Below are 15,847 nucleotides of genomic sequence, written 5' to 3'. Positions count from 1 at the left end.
CCTGACACCTCAGGGCTCAATCTCATGACCCTGAGATCACCACCTGAGCGGAAATCAAAAGTGGGATGCTTAACCGACTGAGCCACCCAGGTGCCCCCACCTAGTGATTTTTTTCAATCAAGTTTTCAACATCATGATCCTAGAGTTAAAAGTCAATTTCAAGTACACAGTGGATTTTCTCTGTATAATAAAAGATAAGATCTGTGTTGGAAACTGGCAAATAGAAAGTTATTTGGGTGTGGCTGGTGGCAGGAGATTTGGGTGGAACCCAGAATTATTTAGGAAATTCTACTTTGAGAAATCTAAAACAGTTTAAAATAGAGAATCTCCAAGAAAGAAAAATAGTGGTTCTCTTCCTCTCTGTTGTCTTTAAATATTGCAACCCACGAGCCATCCCCGTGCAATGATAGAAAGGTTATTGTAGAATTCGGCACTGTCCTTGGACATAGGTATAGAGGGGGACACTTGAAACGGGCTGATAAACTTCAGCTAATTTTAACAGGCATGTGTAGGTATTGCCAAATTCTTAAGTTTCTGAATGACGTCATCCTCTGAACAAATTTCTTAAATGGTGCCTTAGCAAACAAGCATTTTTATAATAGTGATGTCTTTCTGAGTAAAATGTTGAATCACTCAAAGGATACAGATTAGAAAGAGAGCGAGAAAAAAAATGCTCTGTGGGAGGGGCAGAGCTTTATAAAACCAGTCTTCTTCCTGCATGCACTACGATAGTTCTCTGAGGAAGGTTTCTTGTCAGCAGCGCCTCCGGGAATAACCAGGTATTTCAGTGATTTCTGTGGCCATGGAAACAGGCTTTCATTTTTTTCCTCCTCTTCCTTTGTACTGGGATTATTGATAATGAAAATTAAGGTGTGGGATGTCTTTAGAAGATGAGTAAAAATGTCAAGGTGTTTTCTTGTTTAGATTTCTTTTAAGTGAAAATACTTTAGGTCAAGATTTGAATTAAATTTGTAGTAAGGCTTAATCTTGAATCTCAGAAGCCAGCAGATGCCCGTGTAACATTAGCTAAACTAAAGCGGCCAATCAAGTTGAGATGTTGATTTTATCGAACAGGTTAGAATATGTATATTCTTTACTAACTAGGGTTTTGACACTGAATTGGATGGAAATGGCTAGATCAATTAACAGACAGTAATTTAAGCAATGAAAGTAATCTATAGGTTGTATATAAATATAATAAAAATAAGAAAGATGAAAGTATCTAAAGCTATCAGAGATTACAGAAATTCAGCAGCAATCTGAGTTGGGTCTGTTCAACCCCACCTTATGTTTATTGAATTTAGTTCAATAATTGGTCAATTTAGTGGAAGAGAAAAATTTGCCAAACTAGTTGTTGGATTGACTGAAATTACTTCAGATTTACTTCAGGTTTAATAAATCATTTAATACCCATAAACAGACACTCATTCATTATGAAAATCATCAAATAACAGGAACTGCTTTTAATTTTGTTGGGGGAGAATGTGCTAAGTTTGGATGGGACGTTTCCTTGAAGGTACTATTTTCTCTTTGTTTTCATTGATTTTTGTGGTCAATTTCTAAATATTTGCACTATGTTGTCGCAAAAAGAAAAAATTGTTTTAAATGCCACAACAGACTCAAATCTAGCATCTAGCGCCAACAAGAAGAGGGCCGTAGTGGCCCCTGGGGGCACCTCCCAGCTTCCTGATGACATGTGCTGAGTTTTGGGGCACGTTTGTTAACTTGTGGGGCAGGAAGTGACAGATATCTTGGAGCCCAGCCCCACGTATGGTCTCCATTTATTCTTCCTCGTGATAATATTAAGCCTTAATTAGTAGCATGATATTCGGAAGTTAATGAAACAATTTTTAAAAATTTTAGTGGTAAGAAACTCACAACAGGTATCACCTGTTTTGGGCGATGATGCTATTTGACATCATTCTGTGACTTCAGTTGTACATTGTCTCAGGCAGATTCCCACCTAAAGGTAAGGCGTGGAGTTGTCTGAGAGGAAACTTGCCATATATGTGCCTTCATAGATTTCTAAGACTGCAAACTTCTCAGACCTCATGTGAAACTCACCAGACTTGGAATCAGAAAGCTGAGATTCAGTCTAAGCTCTGAAGCTAACTAGCTGTGCAATCTACATCTCCATATTTTTTGTAACAGGAAATTACTAGGTTTTCCTGGGCAGGTGATAACACAAATTAAACAAAAACAGTGCTGCTGAAGGAATTTGGTAACTGCAATATAGACATGAGATATTATTTTTCTATGTTGAATACAGTTATTTCACTGTATTTAAAGAATAAAAAGTAGACTATTTTTAAAAGAAGTAAACACATCTGGGACAATTTAATTCTGTCCTTATGTACTTTTTTCCTTTATAAAGTCACCAGAAATCTATCAAAAGCCTCTCTGATAGTTTGTTTTAACACTTACATTTTGTTAGAGTCAGGGTGACTGATATGCAGGATACTACTAAAGGATTCGGTCTAGGAGAAGCCTGCAGTTACTTTTCTGGTTCTGAGCCCTTATTTTCTTCACATGAGGATAGAGATATGTTTTATTTATGATATTGATTCTCAGTTTGTTTCCAAAATGTTACTGAGGTAATTTACAAAAATGATCTGCCCAGTAAGACTAATTAGTTTCAAGACCATTTTAAATCGGGAGAAGGAAGGGGAAACAAATGTGTGAACCATTAAAAACAAAACAAAACAAAACAAAACAAAAAAACCAAATGTGTGAGCCACCCAAGTTAACCTACTCTCAGTGATGAAGCGAGAAAAAAAAAAAAACACTAGCGGGGTTTATTTGTTTGTTTGTTTTCCTACTTAATACACCTTCTAGGAACATTACAGACTTGCTACCTTCCTATTTTTATTTCCTCTATCTAGCATTTCTCAAGCTAGTAAACTGCCTAAACTCTTACCCATAATAGTGAAGTTCACCACCAGCAGGAGAGGGAGTGTGAGGCAGTGTGGATTGAGTGGGTTCCTGAAGCAGACCTAGGCTCGAATCCCTGCACCACTGCATAGAAGCTCTGTGACCTTCTGCAAGTTACTTAACCTCTCTGAGTGTCAGGAGGTAACCTATAAAATGAAGACAACAGTATCTACTGCTTTAGATCCTGTGAGGATTGAATGAGAAGAGGTGATTTCAGGGACAAATTTTGCTTAATTTACAGTTTTGCATCAATAAAATACAATTGGGTGGTATTTCAAATGCGACATTTTGATACAAATTGCAATGATTTTCTTAAAAGAAGTGTTCATGAACCAAGTGTTCCCCTAAGACTGCCCTAGACTGGGGAGGGAAGGGAGTGCTGGCCCTTGCTGGAAGCCTGCTGAGCGAGCCAAGCCTACCGATGAGGACGTCCCTCACCTCGGGGCCTCCCTGCGCCCCTCCTCAGCTCTGGGAAGCCACTGTCACGAAGGTTCCTGTGGGATGAGCATCAGTGTCATTTGGTATATTTATGTATTTCGGTAATTATAGGGTGTGTTTTAAGCCACCCTGAAAGCATAACACACAGCCAGAAAAATGATCACTGGCCAGTACCAACAGATACCCGCACATACCTCGGGTGTGTCCATGCTTTCCACTTCACACGGAGACTTGGGTTATGGAAGGTGTGTCTGTCCTTTATCTTCAGGTGGTAATAGGGTGTGTGTGTGTGTCTGTTTTGTGTTCCTTGTACACAGTGCTACCTGAAATGGGTTTCCCTGCTGGGGGGTGGCGGGGCAGGAGAAGCAGGTGGCCATTCCAGCACCCGCCACGCGCCCCTCCCCCCGCCCCCGTACTGAACTCCTTAGCGTGGAAAGCTGTTTTATTGCAGGCTGTGGATGTAGGTGTGTGTGTAGGGGGAGAGGGGGTAAAGGAGGTAGGAGCTGGGTAAAAATACTAACCCTCAAATGATGAATCTAAGCCACTTCTAGAAATAGGGAATCTGAAAGAAGATGGACAATCTCAACTGGGGTCAAAAAGAATGTGTTTGAATATGCTTGTATTTGCCCATGTATGTGCTGGATATTTGCAGATGCAGCCCAGAGGTTGAAAACATGACCCTGGAGGCCACCCACCTGGCTTCCATGCCTTATAGTTGGGTGACACTGGTCACTTTCTTGATCCTCTGTGCTGTAGTTTCTTCCTTCATAAAACATGAATAACAATGCCTTTCTCATAGGGTTTTGGTAAGAATTAAATGGCTGGTAGGATGTTTAGAACAGCATCCATTATACAGTAAGAATCTAATAAATGCTATTCATTGTCATTGCTGTTATTATGATTATTATATGGAGCATCCCTACTCATCATTTAACTGTTTGTTGCATCTCAAGATCAGCTACAGGATCTAGTACAAAAGGAAAATGCAGGGCCCCTTGTTCAAAATTATTAAGAATTTTAAGTTGGTGACAGCAGAGCATCACTCGAAACCTGGAGCCCTGTGAGGCTGCACAGGTCACATGACCATGATGCCGTCTGGGCTCTAGTTCATGTTGTTCCATGAAGGAAGAACAGAGAGGGAATCCCTGTGCAGAGTATACCACGTACTACTCAGCCGACATCACCCAAAATGTTGAGTCATCTTTCAGAGCTGTTTTTCTTTCTTCCTCACTTTCCTTCCAGACTGAAACAATGGACGACCTTTATGTGGCCAACACAATCTTCGCCCTCAATTTTTTCAAGCATCTGGCAAATACTAGTGCCACCCCAAATCTCTTCTTCTCTCCATGGAGCATCTCGTCCACCATGGCCATGGTCTACCTGGGTGCTGGGGGCCACACTGCACATCAAATGGCCAAGGTGAGTGTCTGTTAAAACTCCAAACTAGGACTGGGTCCCTCCTGAATGGATTTATAGAATCACAATTTTATGCTTCAGGTAGCTTGACTTTACCAAGGTCAATAGTTGTCACATGCCATTACCACACAAGTTCCCCAGATTCAAATCTATAGAACAACTAAACCATGAAAACTCAACTGTAGACAGCGGAGAGTGTCATGAACAGCTGAGGTCACCACACTGCTGGTGATGTGAGGAGAGCGGTGTGACTTCGGAGGGCCTCAGCCGTATTATCACCCCCGTGAGTTCACGTCAACAAAATGGCGTCTGGCCTGATGGCCAGTTTTCAAAATCAGGGTGGACAGGGTGTGCGGGAGCATTGTGAGGTCTTTCTGTCAGGGCCCCTGGCTTCAGTCCTTGGTGAAGGGACACAAGGTCAGTCAGGGGACTCTTTCACTGAGCCTGGGGCCTTGGAAATCCACCATATACCACAGGGCTCCAGTGGGATGAATTCAACGCATTTAAAAAGCACCTGCTCCTGTTTTGTCCTAGGTCAGTGAGCTGGATGGGGTCATCATATAATTAAGATTCTTTCAGATTCACAGAGCCACAAATGTTGACATTGTATGCTTGAGCTACAGGCCCTGCTTTCTCACAAGCACGCACTGTGCTCTCAGTCACACCAAAATGCCTCCAGCTGCTTTGGGGTTTCCCAGGAGAGCCGCGCCTGAGCCTACAGATGTCCTTTGATGGTCCACGGTGACCCATTTACCGTGGGCCGGGTTTGAGGTGGTTCACAGGGAGGATTAGCCAATCTCAGTGCACGAGGTCAGGAGGTAAAAGGCATCCCTACCTGTGTGTGTGGCAGTTTAAACATCCAGGCTTACAACAAAACTCAGTTGCGCAACCCCGATACCAGCACTGTTTGGCAATTCTCCTTCCCCTTCCCTCTCTTCCCCTTGGGCAGGGGGAAACTTGAACTGCATGGCAAACTTCAGAAAACATCAGGGTCTTAACTTTTTAACTGTAAAGGGAGCAGAAGCAACATATTGTGAGGGAGAAGGAGAAATGAAGTACTCTAGGTTGTTAAAATTAAAAAAAAATAGATTTTCGACACCAGAGGCGAATGAACGTGCTGGTTGGTCACTCTGGGCACGGACAGCTTTTCTGTATCTAGAAAGCGCTTCAAGCATGTGGGTCTATGCAAAGATGTTATATTGTTTTCCTGTAACTCTGCTGCCTGTATTGATTTTACAGTTCGAAGGAAAAGGTGCTTAATTACCTACTAAAAAGAAGGAGAGGGGCTCTTTGGCTTGGAGGAAGAAGGGCAGACTTTGGGGACAGGCCAGGCTGGTGGAGTGGTGGCTTCGCCACTCTTCACTAGCTCTGTGAGGGAAGGCGCCAGAACTCTCGGAGCCTCAGCTTTCTCATCTCTACAATGGGAATGAAAACTGCCCAGCCTGGAGGACCCGTGTGAAGATTGGAGTTAACCCGCAGAGCGTCTGGGAGCTATATCTGTTCCAGCAGCTGGCGCTCCTCGGCACCTTAGCCAGGTGCCCTAGAGTGTTCTATGAATTTGCCCACATGCTGCACGACGCTATGAGCTGGGAGCTATGATTCCCATACTCATTTTACAGATGAGGAAGTGGGGCTGGGAGGAGGCCCCATGGCTGGGACTTGGTGTGACTGGTAAATTCACGGTGTTGTAGTGGGAAGGAAGGAAGACATGGAAGGCTCTTATGTTCAGGATGAAGCCCCAGGCCTGCCGGGGCTCCGCTGCCTGGCTGGGCAGTGTGCCTGCCTCTATTTACCCTGTGGCCTCCGCATGGCCCAGGGTCCCCTCCCATCCCCCATTTCTGTGGGGGCTTTTGCAGCGATTCAGCAAGTCTTTAGGGCTAGCCAGGAGACTCTTGATTTTTAAGGATCAACTTCCTTAGAAGGGACAAAAGCCAGTAAAGCTGTTTAAAGAAATATTCCTCCCTTCTGTGAGGGCAGAGTAGGGCCACTTCTTTTCAGAGTGTCAGATGGGACTTATGACATATAATCAGAAGAGCAGAGAAAGATCCCGTAGGCCCTAACACCTGTCCTGCCAACCCAGAAGCTCACGACCTGGCTGGACAAGCTTGCGTTTCCTTTGTCAGCAGAGTCCCCACTATCAATCCATTGACCAGATAAGTTCCTCCTCACCACGGGCCTCACAAGGGATATGACGCGGGCCCAACGGGACCCAAAGGATGTGGGAGGTTGGGGGGAGGCCTGGGTGCAGGGCCAGCCTGGGGGTGCTGAGACCGGAGAGGCCAGGCTAGAAAGCTGTCATGCTGGGAAGGATCCTGAGGCAGCTTCACAGGACCAGCCTTCACCTGCCAGGTTCACTGTGTTTTCTGGATCTGCCACTTACATCATCTGAACCCGGTCCCCTGTCTCCCACATGGATGTTGGTTTCTATGTGTAATGCAGCGTATGCCAATATTTTATGGGATCCCTGTTAATAGTGAGTAACCGTGTTTATGCTTAAACTAACTTGGACTTGTAGTTTTTGACAGATTAAAAGTGGATAATAGATAAGGCCATTGAAAAGACAGAGACATACAAGGTCGTGAATTAACCTTATTACTTTCTTCAAAATACTGGCATTTTTTTTTTATCAAGGCCATTTATGGGTTGGATGATAATTTAGATACTTTAGTGAAAAGGTTATAAATCATCTCATAATAACCAATTATTGTCAAAATGGCCAGGATATGGATTAGTATAAAATAACTCAAGCTGTTTCTTGTGAGGGAAATTTCAGTTGCAGACACTTACATATTATGTATAAAGAATATCTGTGCTTGATTCCAAGACACAAAGGCAGGGAAGTAGATAGGACCGCTAAGAGGTACCTGAGTGCCGTTGGTTTAAAGGTGAAGTAATCCAGCAGGAAAACATACTCATAAATATGTTCTCTCTAATTCCAAATGTAGGTGTTTCAGTTTGACAAAGTTGGAGCCCAGAAGATCCCAGTGACCCTGGAGAACCTCACAGGTTATGAACTCATGCAGCAGATCCAGAAGGGCACTTATCCTGAGGCTATTTTGCAGGTATCTGACTCACTGGTTCATCATTTCTTTTGCATTTTATTTCTAGAATCTTCTTGTCTAGTAGACAGGGAAGGAACCTAGTACAACTTCCCTCATTCATAGAAGGGAAACTAAGACTCAGAGCCCTTAAATAAATATCCTATGGGCACACAGATAAATATGGGCAGGGCCAGAATAGAATCTAGACTTCAGGACTTTTAGGTCAAAAACTGTTTCTAGATTTAATCATACCACTCTGTCATTAGTTGGGCATGTATAATTTATTCTGAAATCGTGGTAGCAACTCCTAGAATACACATGCATGGATGTAGATTTCTAGGTGGAAGAAGGTAAAGAGTGACAAGCAATTGAGGAATGGGGTAGGTCAGGCCCAATGACTTCATGAGAGACCACTGACCCTTAGATATCCCTCTCAACCCCTCTATTTATCTATTTATCACCTGTCCATGTATGTATGTATGTATGTATGTACATATCTATTCATCATCTATCTATCTCAGGTACTAATTACTATCTTTTCTCAGTATTTCCTTAAACATCAGCTCTCCAGCTAACTTATCGGATCTGGACATAGATGTAATCCTATTGATGAGCAACTTCCATAATACGCTCGTGGGTTAGGTAGGGGGAGATCTCCCATAGCTTCCTTCTTAGAATGCAGCTCCATCTGCCCGTTGCCCAGGGAATTATGGGCTGGAGGAGGTACAGAGGGCCCCATCAAGGTGGCGATCCAGCCAGGTCTCCTGTGACACCTGGAAGTCCATCTGCAGGGCTCTGTCCTCAGCTTCACCCGCTGCTGGCTGTTGCGTGACCGAGCCCTGTGTCTGTCATCATGCTTACAAACTCCGGGCTGAGGATTGGAATTCACCTACATTTTTCATGGCTTTCTAAAACCCAGATTCCCCACCATACAGATTACCCTTTAATGGGCACTTTCAGACATATGTTAACTTTTTCTAGAATATTTCTTTGGTAACGTTTTAATATAATAAAATCCCTTAGAGACCTTGAAGTTTAGGAAATTACAAAAGAAGCCTCACTTTCTTCTAGGACATTGGTTACTTCAAGGTTAAATACAATCTGTAGGTACAGCAAAATTTGAAACAAGTAAAACATTACCTTATGAGTTTAATGCACTAGATCAAAAGTATTTCCTCAGAGATTCCTCTAAAGTGTCCGAAAATTCTACGTGTGCATTAATACAGCATTTTATTGTTGCATTGAAAAAAATACATTTACTTGCGAAGTATGTTGTTTAGCCGTCCTGTGTTACATAAAGAGATCCCTCCTTTCTGTTTAAGGCACAAGCTGGAGCTGCAATCCATTCATCCTTCCGCTCTCTCAGCTCTGCGATCAATGCATCCACAGGGGAGTATTTATTGGAGAGCGTCAATAAGCTGTTTGGGGAGAAGTCTTCGAGATTCAAGGAAGTAAGTGAAACCTGCAGTTGAAATGGCAGGGCCCCCAGTGCGCAACGAGGTCGCCTTCAAAGCTTCTGTCTGTGACTCGCAAGGAGAGTCGGAATTCCACACCAGCTCCCTAAGGCTCCAAACGCCCTGGGTCACCGCTGCTGTTGCCCGTGGTCCTGTGGCTGGGAGCTCGCTCTCACGGCTGCAAAGGCCCCGTGTGCAGAGTGACTGCTAAAGCTGGGGGATCAGTGATTTCCAGAAACGCTACCCACGAGCCAGCTTTCACCCCCTACGCAGTGTCTATAATGCACAGTGCAGGAGGGCAAATGAGTGTGGGCAAGGGGATCAACGGAGCACTTTTAATCCACACTATTTCCTCTTTCAGCCTCCCAGCCCCCCATAGCCACCCTCCACCCCTTCCCCTACCTCAGCCCCTTAACACCCCCACCCCAAGTCTTGACAAGAAGCCCATGATTTACAATTACACCAAGTCTTTTTCAGTATATATTCTGTGTCACCTTTGGCCCGTTTCTTGCTTTAAAGGAATATATGCAACTCTCCAAGAAATACTACTCTACTGAACCCCAGGCCGTCGACTTCCTAGAATGTGCTGAAGAAACCAGAAAAAAGATTAATTCCTGGGTCAAGACTCAAACCAAAGGTAAAACCAAAGCAATATTTCCTGTTCTTCTCAGTTAGGAACACTTGATCTATTTTTTCAAAAAATCATTCCTGCACTTGGCCCTAACTCCCTTAAAATTCACCTCACCTTAATTATTTTGGTTAATGTAACCTGATTCTCGTTTAGCTGAGTGGTGTTTTAAGTGAGAAAAAATAGGTCTACTATAGGAAGACATGTGTTCAGTACTTAAATAATCTGATTTTGGATATTACCTTAGGATGGAAATATGAAAGCAGGCAGACCTGTCTTCCAATGTAGGAAATACCAGTATTGAAATAATTGTGCTCTGTATCCGCTGTGGACAAAAACAAAGAAAAAAGTCATGACCCTCCACTGAGTAACTGGAGTGAGACCCCTGGCAACAGAGAAGGAGGGATCAGAAACTTATTTTACCTGTTTTTCACCATTCCGAGCCTATCTGCTGTGAGGGTGTTTTGGTCCCTGCTAAACCACTTTCTACTATTGCAGCTCATGTCCCTAAATCTTTCATGGGCTCCTGCCTCGCTTTTGTTTTTTACCAGGACTCATACTTAACTAAATCATCCATTCACTGTTATTGAATTCAGTCCTTCAGTGAATAGTGGTTAATCCACCGTATATTTTGTGCCAGGCACTGTACACGTTCTGTAAATGAAACAGAACCGGACCCTGCCACCTAGAACTTACAGTATAGGGGAGGCGTTCAGTTCAGTTGGCGATGGCTGTCAGGTGGTCACAGGTGCTTTTATGGGGACATACAGGACACTGCATGGGAGCACGTGAGGAAGGCGCTTGCCTCTGGTGTCAGGATGGGAGGAGTCTCCCTGAAATAAGAAGTGTTTACATCATCATTAGGAGGATGGGCTGCAGCTGGGCAGGCTAAGGGCATGGTGCCTGGGGAGAGAGTTCTAGACACAGTGCACAGATGTGCCAAGATGCAGAGGTGAGAGAGCTTGGCCCCCTGGGGCAAGGAGTGCCGATTGGCTGGACTTGAGTGTAGAGCACAGGAGAGGGGATGAGACTGCAGAGGTGACTGAACTCACACACTTGTCCTGCTGTCCCCATGTCCCCACGTCCCCACACAGAAAGAGTGTCACTGCCCTCCAGCTGGCCTCTGCAGAAGATCTTACTCTTCGCTTTGACTTTTGAATTCTTAATAATCCAACAGACCGTGCTGGACGACTGCTGGCCCCTGAGCTCTCGGTTGCTACCTCCATAATTGCTTCTTATGCATTCCTTAATGTCAGAGTTTAATTTAAGGGGCAAACTGAAGTCCTAGCCTTTCCTAGAGGTATCTCCCAGCCACTCGTCTCTTCTCCACCCCTTTGGTGCTTTGTTAGCTTCATGACTCCTGTTAACGTTCACCTTATACAGCCTTCAACTGTGACTGAACTGATTTTATTTTGTTTGCTTTGCCATCCCATATAGACTAAAATTATTTGAGGATAGGGCCAATATGTCACCCTTCTCCTGGGTCCCCACAAAAATTAGCACAGTCTTTGGCTGATAATGAAAATCCTTCATTCTCCCAAATCTCCAGGTAGAATTATAGGTCGTAAATTGCTGGCTAGCAACATATAGATGGATTTCTAGGAAGAAAAACACAGAGATTATTACGAAGGTGAATTGTCCTGGTATTTCATAGATTTATGAGCTGTTAGGACCAGAAAGGTCCTTGGAGATAATTTATCCAAATTTGCCCCTTTATGGTTGTGGACTCGTGGTCCCTGAGGGGTTAACGACTTGTTCAAGATTCCACTACCAGTTAGTGGTGAAACTGGGGGTTCCTCTTCTTTGATCCTTAGTCTGAATTCTGAATTCTTTATTTGGGTGTTTAAAGAGTTTGTTTGATAATGTAGGCAAAAAGTAAATGCTCATGTAACTCCAATGTTTAGAACCTTGTTTCAAGGAATAGTTTGGTGTCTTATTTTCTTAGCTCCCATACTGGGAAAAAGCACACGAACCAAGTTCTGTAGAACTTATAAAATATTTTTGTTTCTCTGAAAATAGTTGTTCTACTTTTGTTCTTCATTTCTATAACCGATTTCGAAATTACTGTTCTAAAATACTGACAAGCCGCTGACACAGAGGAATCAGGGAAAGTGAAGTTTAACAGAAGTGAAAGTAAAAACTGACTGCAGAATTCAAGAGACATGTAGAAGTTCTGCTTTTCTGAGAACAGCACAAATTCGTTTTCTAAGCATTGTCTTCAGTGGCCGTGAATCAAGCAGTTGTGTTGCCAAAATGCCTTGTCGTCCTTTGGGCTGACTGCTTTACCAAATTTTGTAATAATTTGAGGGAATTGTCTGTTTTATTTATTATGATCACATGAATTCTGTCATTTACATCACAAAGTTAAGTAAAGCCGTAGCAATTTTCAATAGTAACCAAGAGTTTTAATTGCCTGGGGGATATATTGAATGGATATATGGAAGCTGGTCAGATTACAGTGACCTTTATATTAGTCCTGTGTCTGTCAGTAGGATACGGAGTGGGTGGAGGTTGACACAGAATCCTGACCATTTTACCACTTTGTGACCTTGAGGAGACTGCTAACCTTTCTCAGTGGGGGATCTTTTGGTGTAAAATGACACTAGGGATACCCCAATAGAATAGTTGTCAGGATTAAGAAAAATAATGTATTTGAGCAGTTGAAAAATTATAGAGCAGGTATTAACTGTAAATGGGCTATTTCTTAAGCCATTTTTTTTGTTAACTACCACATTTGGATGTTATAATTCCTGAGACCCTTTTTTTTTTTTTAAGATTTTATTTATTTATTCATGAGAGACAGAGAGAGAGAGGCAGAGGGAGAAGCAGGCTCCCAAGGAGCAGGGAGCCCGATGTGGGACCCGATCCCAGGACCCTGGGATCATGACCTGAGCCGAAGGCAGACGCTTAACCATCTGAGCCACCCAGGTGCCCTCCTGAGACCCTTCTTTCTCTGCACTGCCACAGTACTTTGCATTCTGCTACAGGATTTCTGACACATTGTTTCACTGCTGATTTTGAATACCTCTTCCAATATTCTCAGCCCGTCCAGGGCAGTTCTTCCTTTCTCCTACTGTAGGTCTAGCACGACTTAAAAAAAAAAGTTTTTGAATGAATCAGTGGGTCAGACCCATATATTGTCTGGATCAGATCTAGAAGGAGCGCAAAACTTTGAGAAAACAACACAAAAGGAGGTGAAAATCTTTCCATGTTTGATAGTCATTCTAAATTTTAAATGCATTACTTCTTCATTTTCTCTTGGACTTTGCAAACCTTCTGAGAAAGGTGGTCTGCTTTATTTATGCTTTAAATAAATTGTGAGAAGAACTCGAGCTTGAGATCATCACCTCTGCAGAATCTGACAAATGTAGATGCTGAGTTTGATGGTGACTCGAGATTCAAATCATAATAACATCACAGTTCTTGGTCACAAACCCTAAACATATGTCATGTTTTCTGTAGGCAAAATCCCAGACTTGTTACCTGAAGGTTCTGTAGATGGGGACACCAAGATGGTCCTGGTGAATGCTGTCTACTTCAAAGGAAAGTGGAAAACTCCATTTGAGAAGAAATTAAATAGGCTTTATCCTTTCCGTGTGAACGCGGTATGAGACAACAAGATGAATTTTCCTAGCATGTATTTTAGGACCTTGGCCAAGACAGAAGAAGAAAAGTTAGAGACCACTCATGTTCCTGCATGACTTGTTAGTCATAAATTATGCACATTGGACAGTTGGTTGACTCCTTCAAGCTACTGAGTATTGCTCAGTAATTTTCTGAGAGGCCATATGGGTGATGGTGAAGACCATGGCCTTTGTAATTACATAATTCTGGATGCAGTTGTAGGTTCTACCACTAAGGTTCTACTAGTAACCATCTATGACCTTATTTATCTTCTGGGAATTTCATTTTTTAATCAGTAAAACTTGGCTATTGTAAGGATTCAGTGAGATTTCACAGAGTTCTTGGCCCATGGCAGGTGCTGAACAAATATTCTCGTATTATTAAAATTATAATTGTTGTCCATCTTAATAGATGGAGTCATGATAAAGCTAATAAGAGCAACTGTAAGGTATAAATAATTTATTTTGTTGATTTTTAAGGACGTATTTCTTCAACACTAGAGCAGAATCTATTTCTCTTTTATGTCTAATTGTAAATCTCCTGACATCTTAGTATCAACTTTCATATTTTACTTCTTAATAATTTTAGACTCAGCACAAACCTGTACAGATGATGTACTTGCGTAAAGAGCTGAACATTGGGTACATAGGCGACCTAAAGACTCAGATTCTGGAACTCCCATATGCTGGAGGCGTCAGCATGTTCCTGTTGCTTCCGGATGAAATTGGTGATGTGTCCACTGGCTTGGAGTTGGTAAGCCATTCCAGCTTGGATTGTTTGAAACCTCTGGAGCTAAACTCACCTTTCATGATAAACATGTCTACAGGTCTAGAAAATGGCATGTAGCTCCTCACAGAAACATGTGAATTGGTTGATAATAAACGTTCATGTCTCACACTTGCAGAGCGTGAAAATATGTCACACATGCTACATTCTTGGAAATATTTTACCAGTGTATTACATTTTTATATCACCCACAATATGGCAAAGTTACAGTCATTGGTTGTTAACATGAGACTTATATGTTATTTGCCTTCTTTTCTGAGTACTTACGGGCTTTTTTTTTTTTTTTTTAAATTTTGGATTTGTAGTTGGAAAGTGAAATAACCTATGACAAGTTCATTAAGTGGACCAGTGAAGACATGCTAGCTGAAGATGATGTGGAGGTGTACCTCCCCCAGTTCAAATTAGAAGAGCGCTATGAACTCAGATCCATCCTCAGGAGCATGGGCATGGAGGAAGCCTTCAGCCAGAGCCAGGCTAACTTCTCAGGAATGTCTGACACCAATGACCTGTTTCTGTCCCAAGTGTTCCATCAAGCCACCGTGGACGTGAACGAGGAGGGCACGGAAGCAGCTGCCGGCACCGGGGCAGTTCTGTCGGGGAGGACTGGCCACGGAGGTCCACAGTTTGTGGCAGACCATCCTTTCCTCTTCTTTATCGTGCACAAAATCACCAAGAACATCCTCTTTTTTGGCCGGTTTATCTCACCCGAAAATTGACACAGGATTTCATAGTATGAGCTGTAAGCCTCCGTGAATTGCAATAAGTGCCAAAAATTTAGAGGCTTTTCCTACACATTTCTGCTTTTTTCTGAACAACTCCTACTACATACTAATGATAAGTACAGAAGTCACTAGACAGCTGTCCACCATAACGTTGCAAGCCTATTAATCATTTGGTCTCCTAAGCGGAATGATGCTCCAGTTAGGTCTTCCTTACTATCCGTTTATTGTATAGCATTTACTTTTACTGTATTATTTATTATTTTATAGAATGGCCTTAATTATTGTTCACTGTCAGTTTTATATAGCTGGTAGTTACAGAAGCAGATGATCAGTTATTTTTCTATCTAAAAAAGGGCATTTACTTGTTTGTATAATGAGGGATGAGTGGTTGTCCTTTCCATGCCCTTTTATAATAAATACCTAGAAGAAAGCATTGAACAACAGGAAAATGTTCTGTGCATTTCTAGCATTATGTATCACATAGATGTGTCTATAACTTATAAAATTATAAACTTATAAAATTACAACTACATAAAAAAAATAAACGTGTTTCCACACACCATTTGTTTGTTGTCATTCCATTGGGTCATTAGCTCATATGCCTTGTCATACCTTGATTCCCAGGGATCAGGCATCATGCCTCATTTTGTGGGGACCAAGAAAAAACAGAATAAAGGACATTAGAAGATATCTGCCCCTGCAGGGATCCCCAGTGTTGGGAGTGGGAGGGGGTTGTGTGTAAAATGGTTTGGAGTTGCCTTCTCATAGCAGGAAAAGGCATAGCAATTCGGAAAAGCTTGAGTCAAA

General features: G+C 42.5%; 1 protein-coding gene across 2 annotated transcripts; it reads left to right on the top strand.

Annotated features, from left to right (window-relative positions):
- The first annotated feature begins 725 nt into the window (after positions 1-725).
- SERPINB2 (serpin family B member 2) lies at positions 726-15,542 on the top strand. 2 transcript variants are annotated; one of them, XM_034995893.1, is made up of 8 exons: positions 726-779; positions 4,612-4,788; positions 7,731-7,847; positions 9,149-9,277; positions 9,800-9,917; positions 13,371-13,513; positions 14,121-14,285; positions 14,624-15,542. In XM_034995893.1, the coding sequence occupies exons 2-8, from the start codon at positions 4,621-4,623 to the stop codon at positions 15,032-15,034; spliced, it is 1,251 nt and encodes a 416-aa protein (XP_034851784.1). In that variant the 5' UTR covers positions 726-779; positions 4,612-4,620; the 3' UTR covers positions 15,035-15,542. The 2 variants fall into 2 exon arrangements, with proteins under 2 accessions (XP_034851784.1, XP_034851785.1); XM_034995894.1 differs by lacking the exon at positions 726-779 and adding an exon at positions 4,057-4,175.
- Positions 15,543-15,847: the final 305 nt, after the last annotated feature.

Source organism: Mirounga leonina, unplaced genomic scaffold, assembly GCF_011800145.1.
Source record: "Mirounga leonina isolate KUSES-001 unplaced genomic scaffold, KU_Mleo_1.0 Mir_93, whole genome shotgun sequence".
NCBI classification, from domain to species: domain Eukaryota; kingdom Metazoa; phylum Chordata; class Mammalia; order Carnivora; family Phocidae; genus Mirounga; species Mirounga leonina.
The sequence above is the reverse complement of the archived record's forward strand: the minus strand, read 5'-3'. Positions and strand labels throughout refer to the sequence as shown.

Excerpts from the sequence above, each read along its gene's own strand:
- SERPINB2 (XM_034995893.1), top strand. The coding sequence starts at position 4,621 with ATGGACGACCTTTATGTGGCCAACACAATCTTCGCCCTCAATTTTTTC. Across the intron at positions 7,848-9,148 it reads ATCCTGAGGCTATTTTGCAG|GCACAAGCTGGAGCTGCAAT; the intron begins GTATCTGACTCA and ends TTTCTGTTTAAG. Across the intron at positions 9,278-9,799 it reads AGTCTTCGAGATTCAAGGAA|GAATATATGCAACTCTCCAA; the intron begins GTAAGTGAAACC and ends CTTGCTTTAAAG.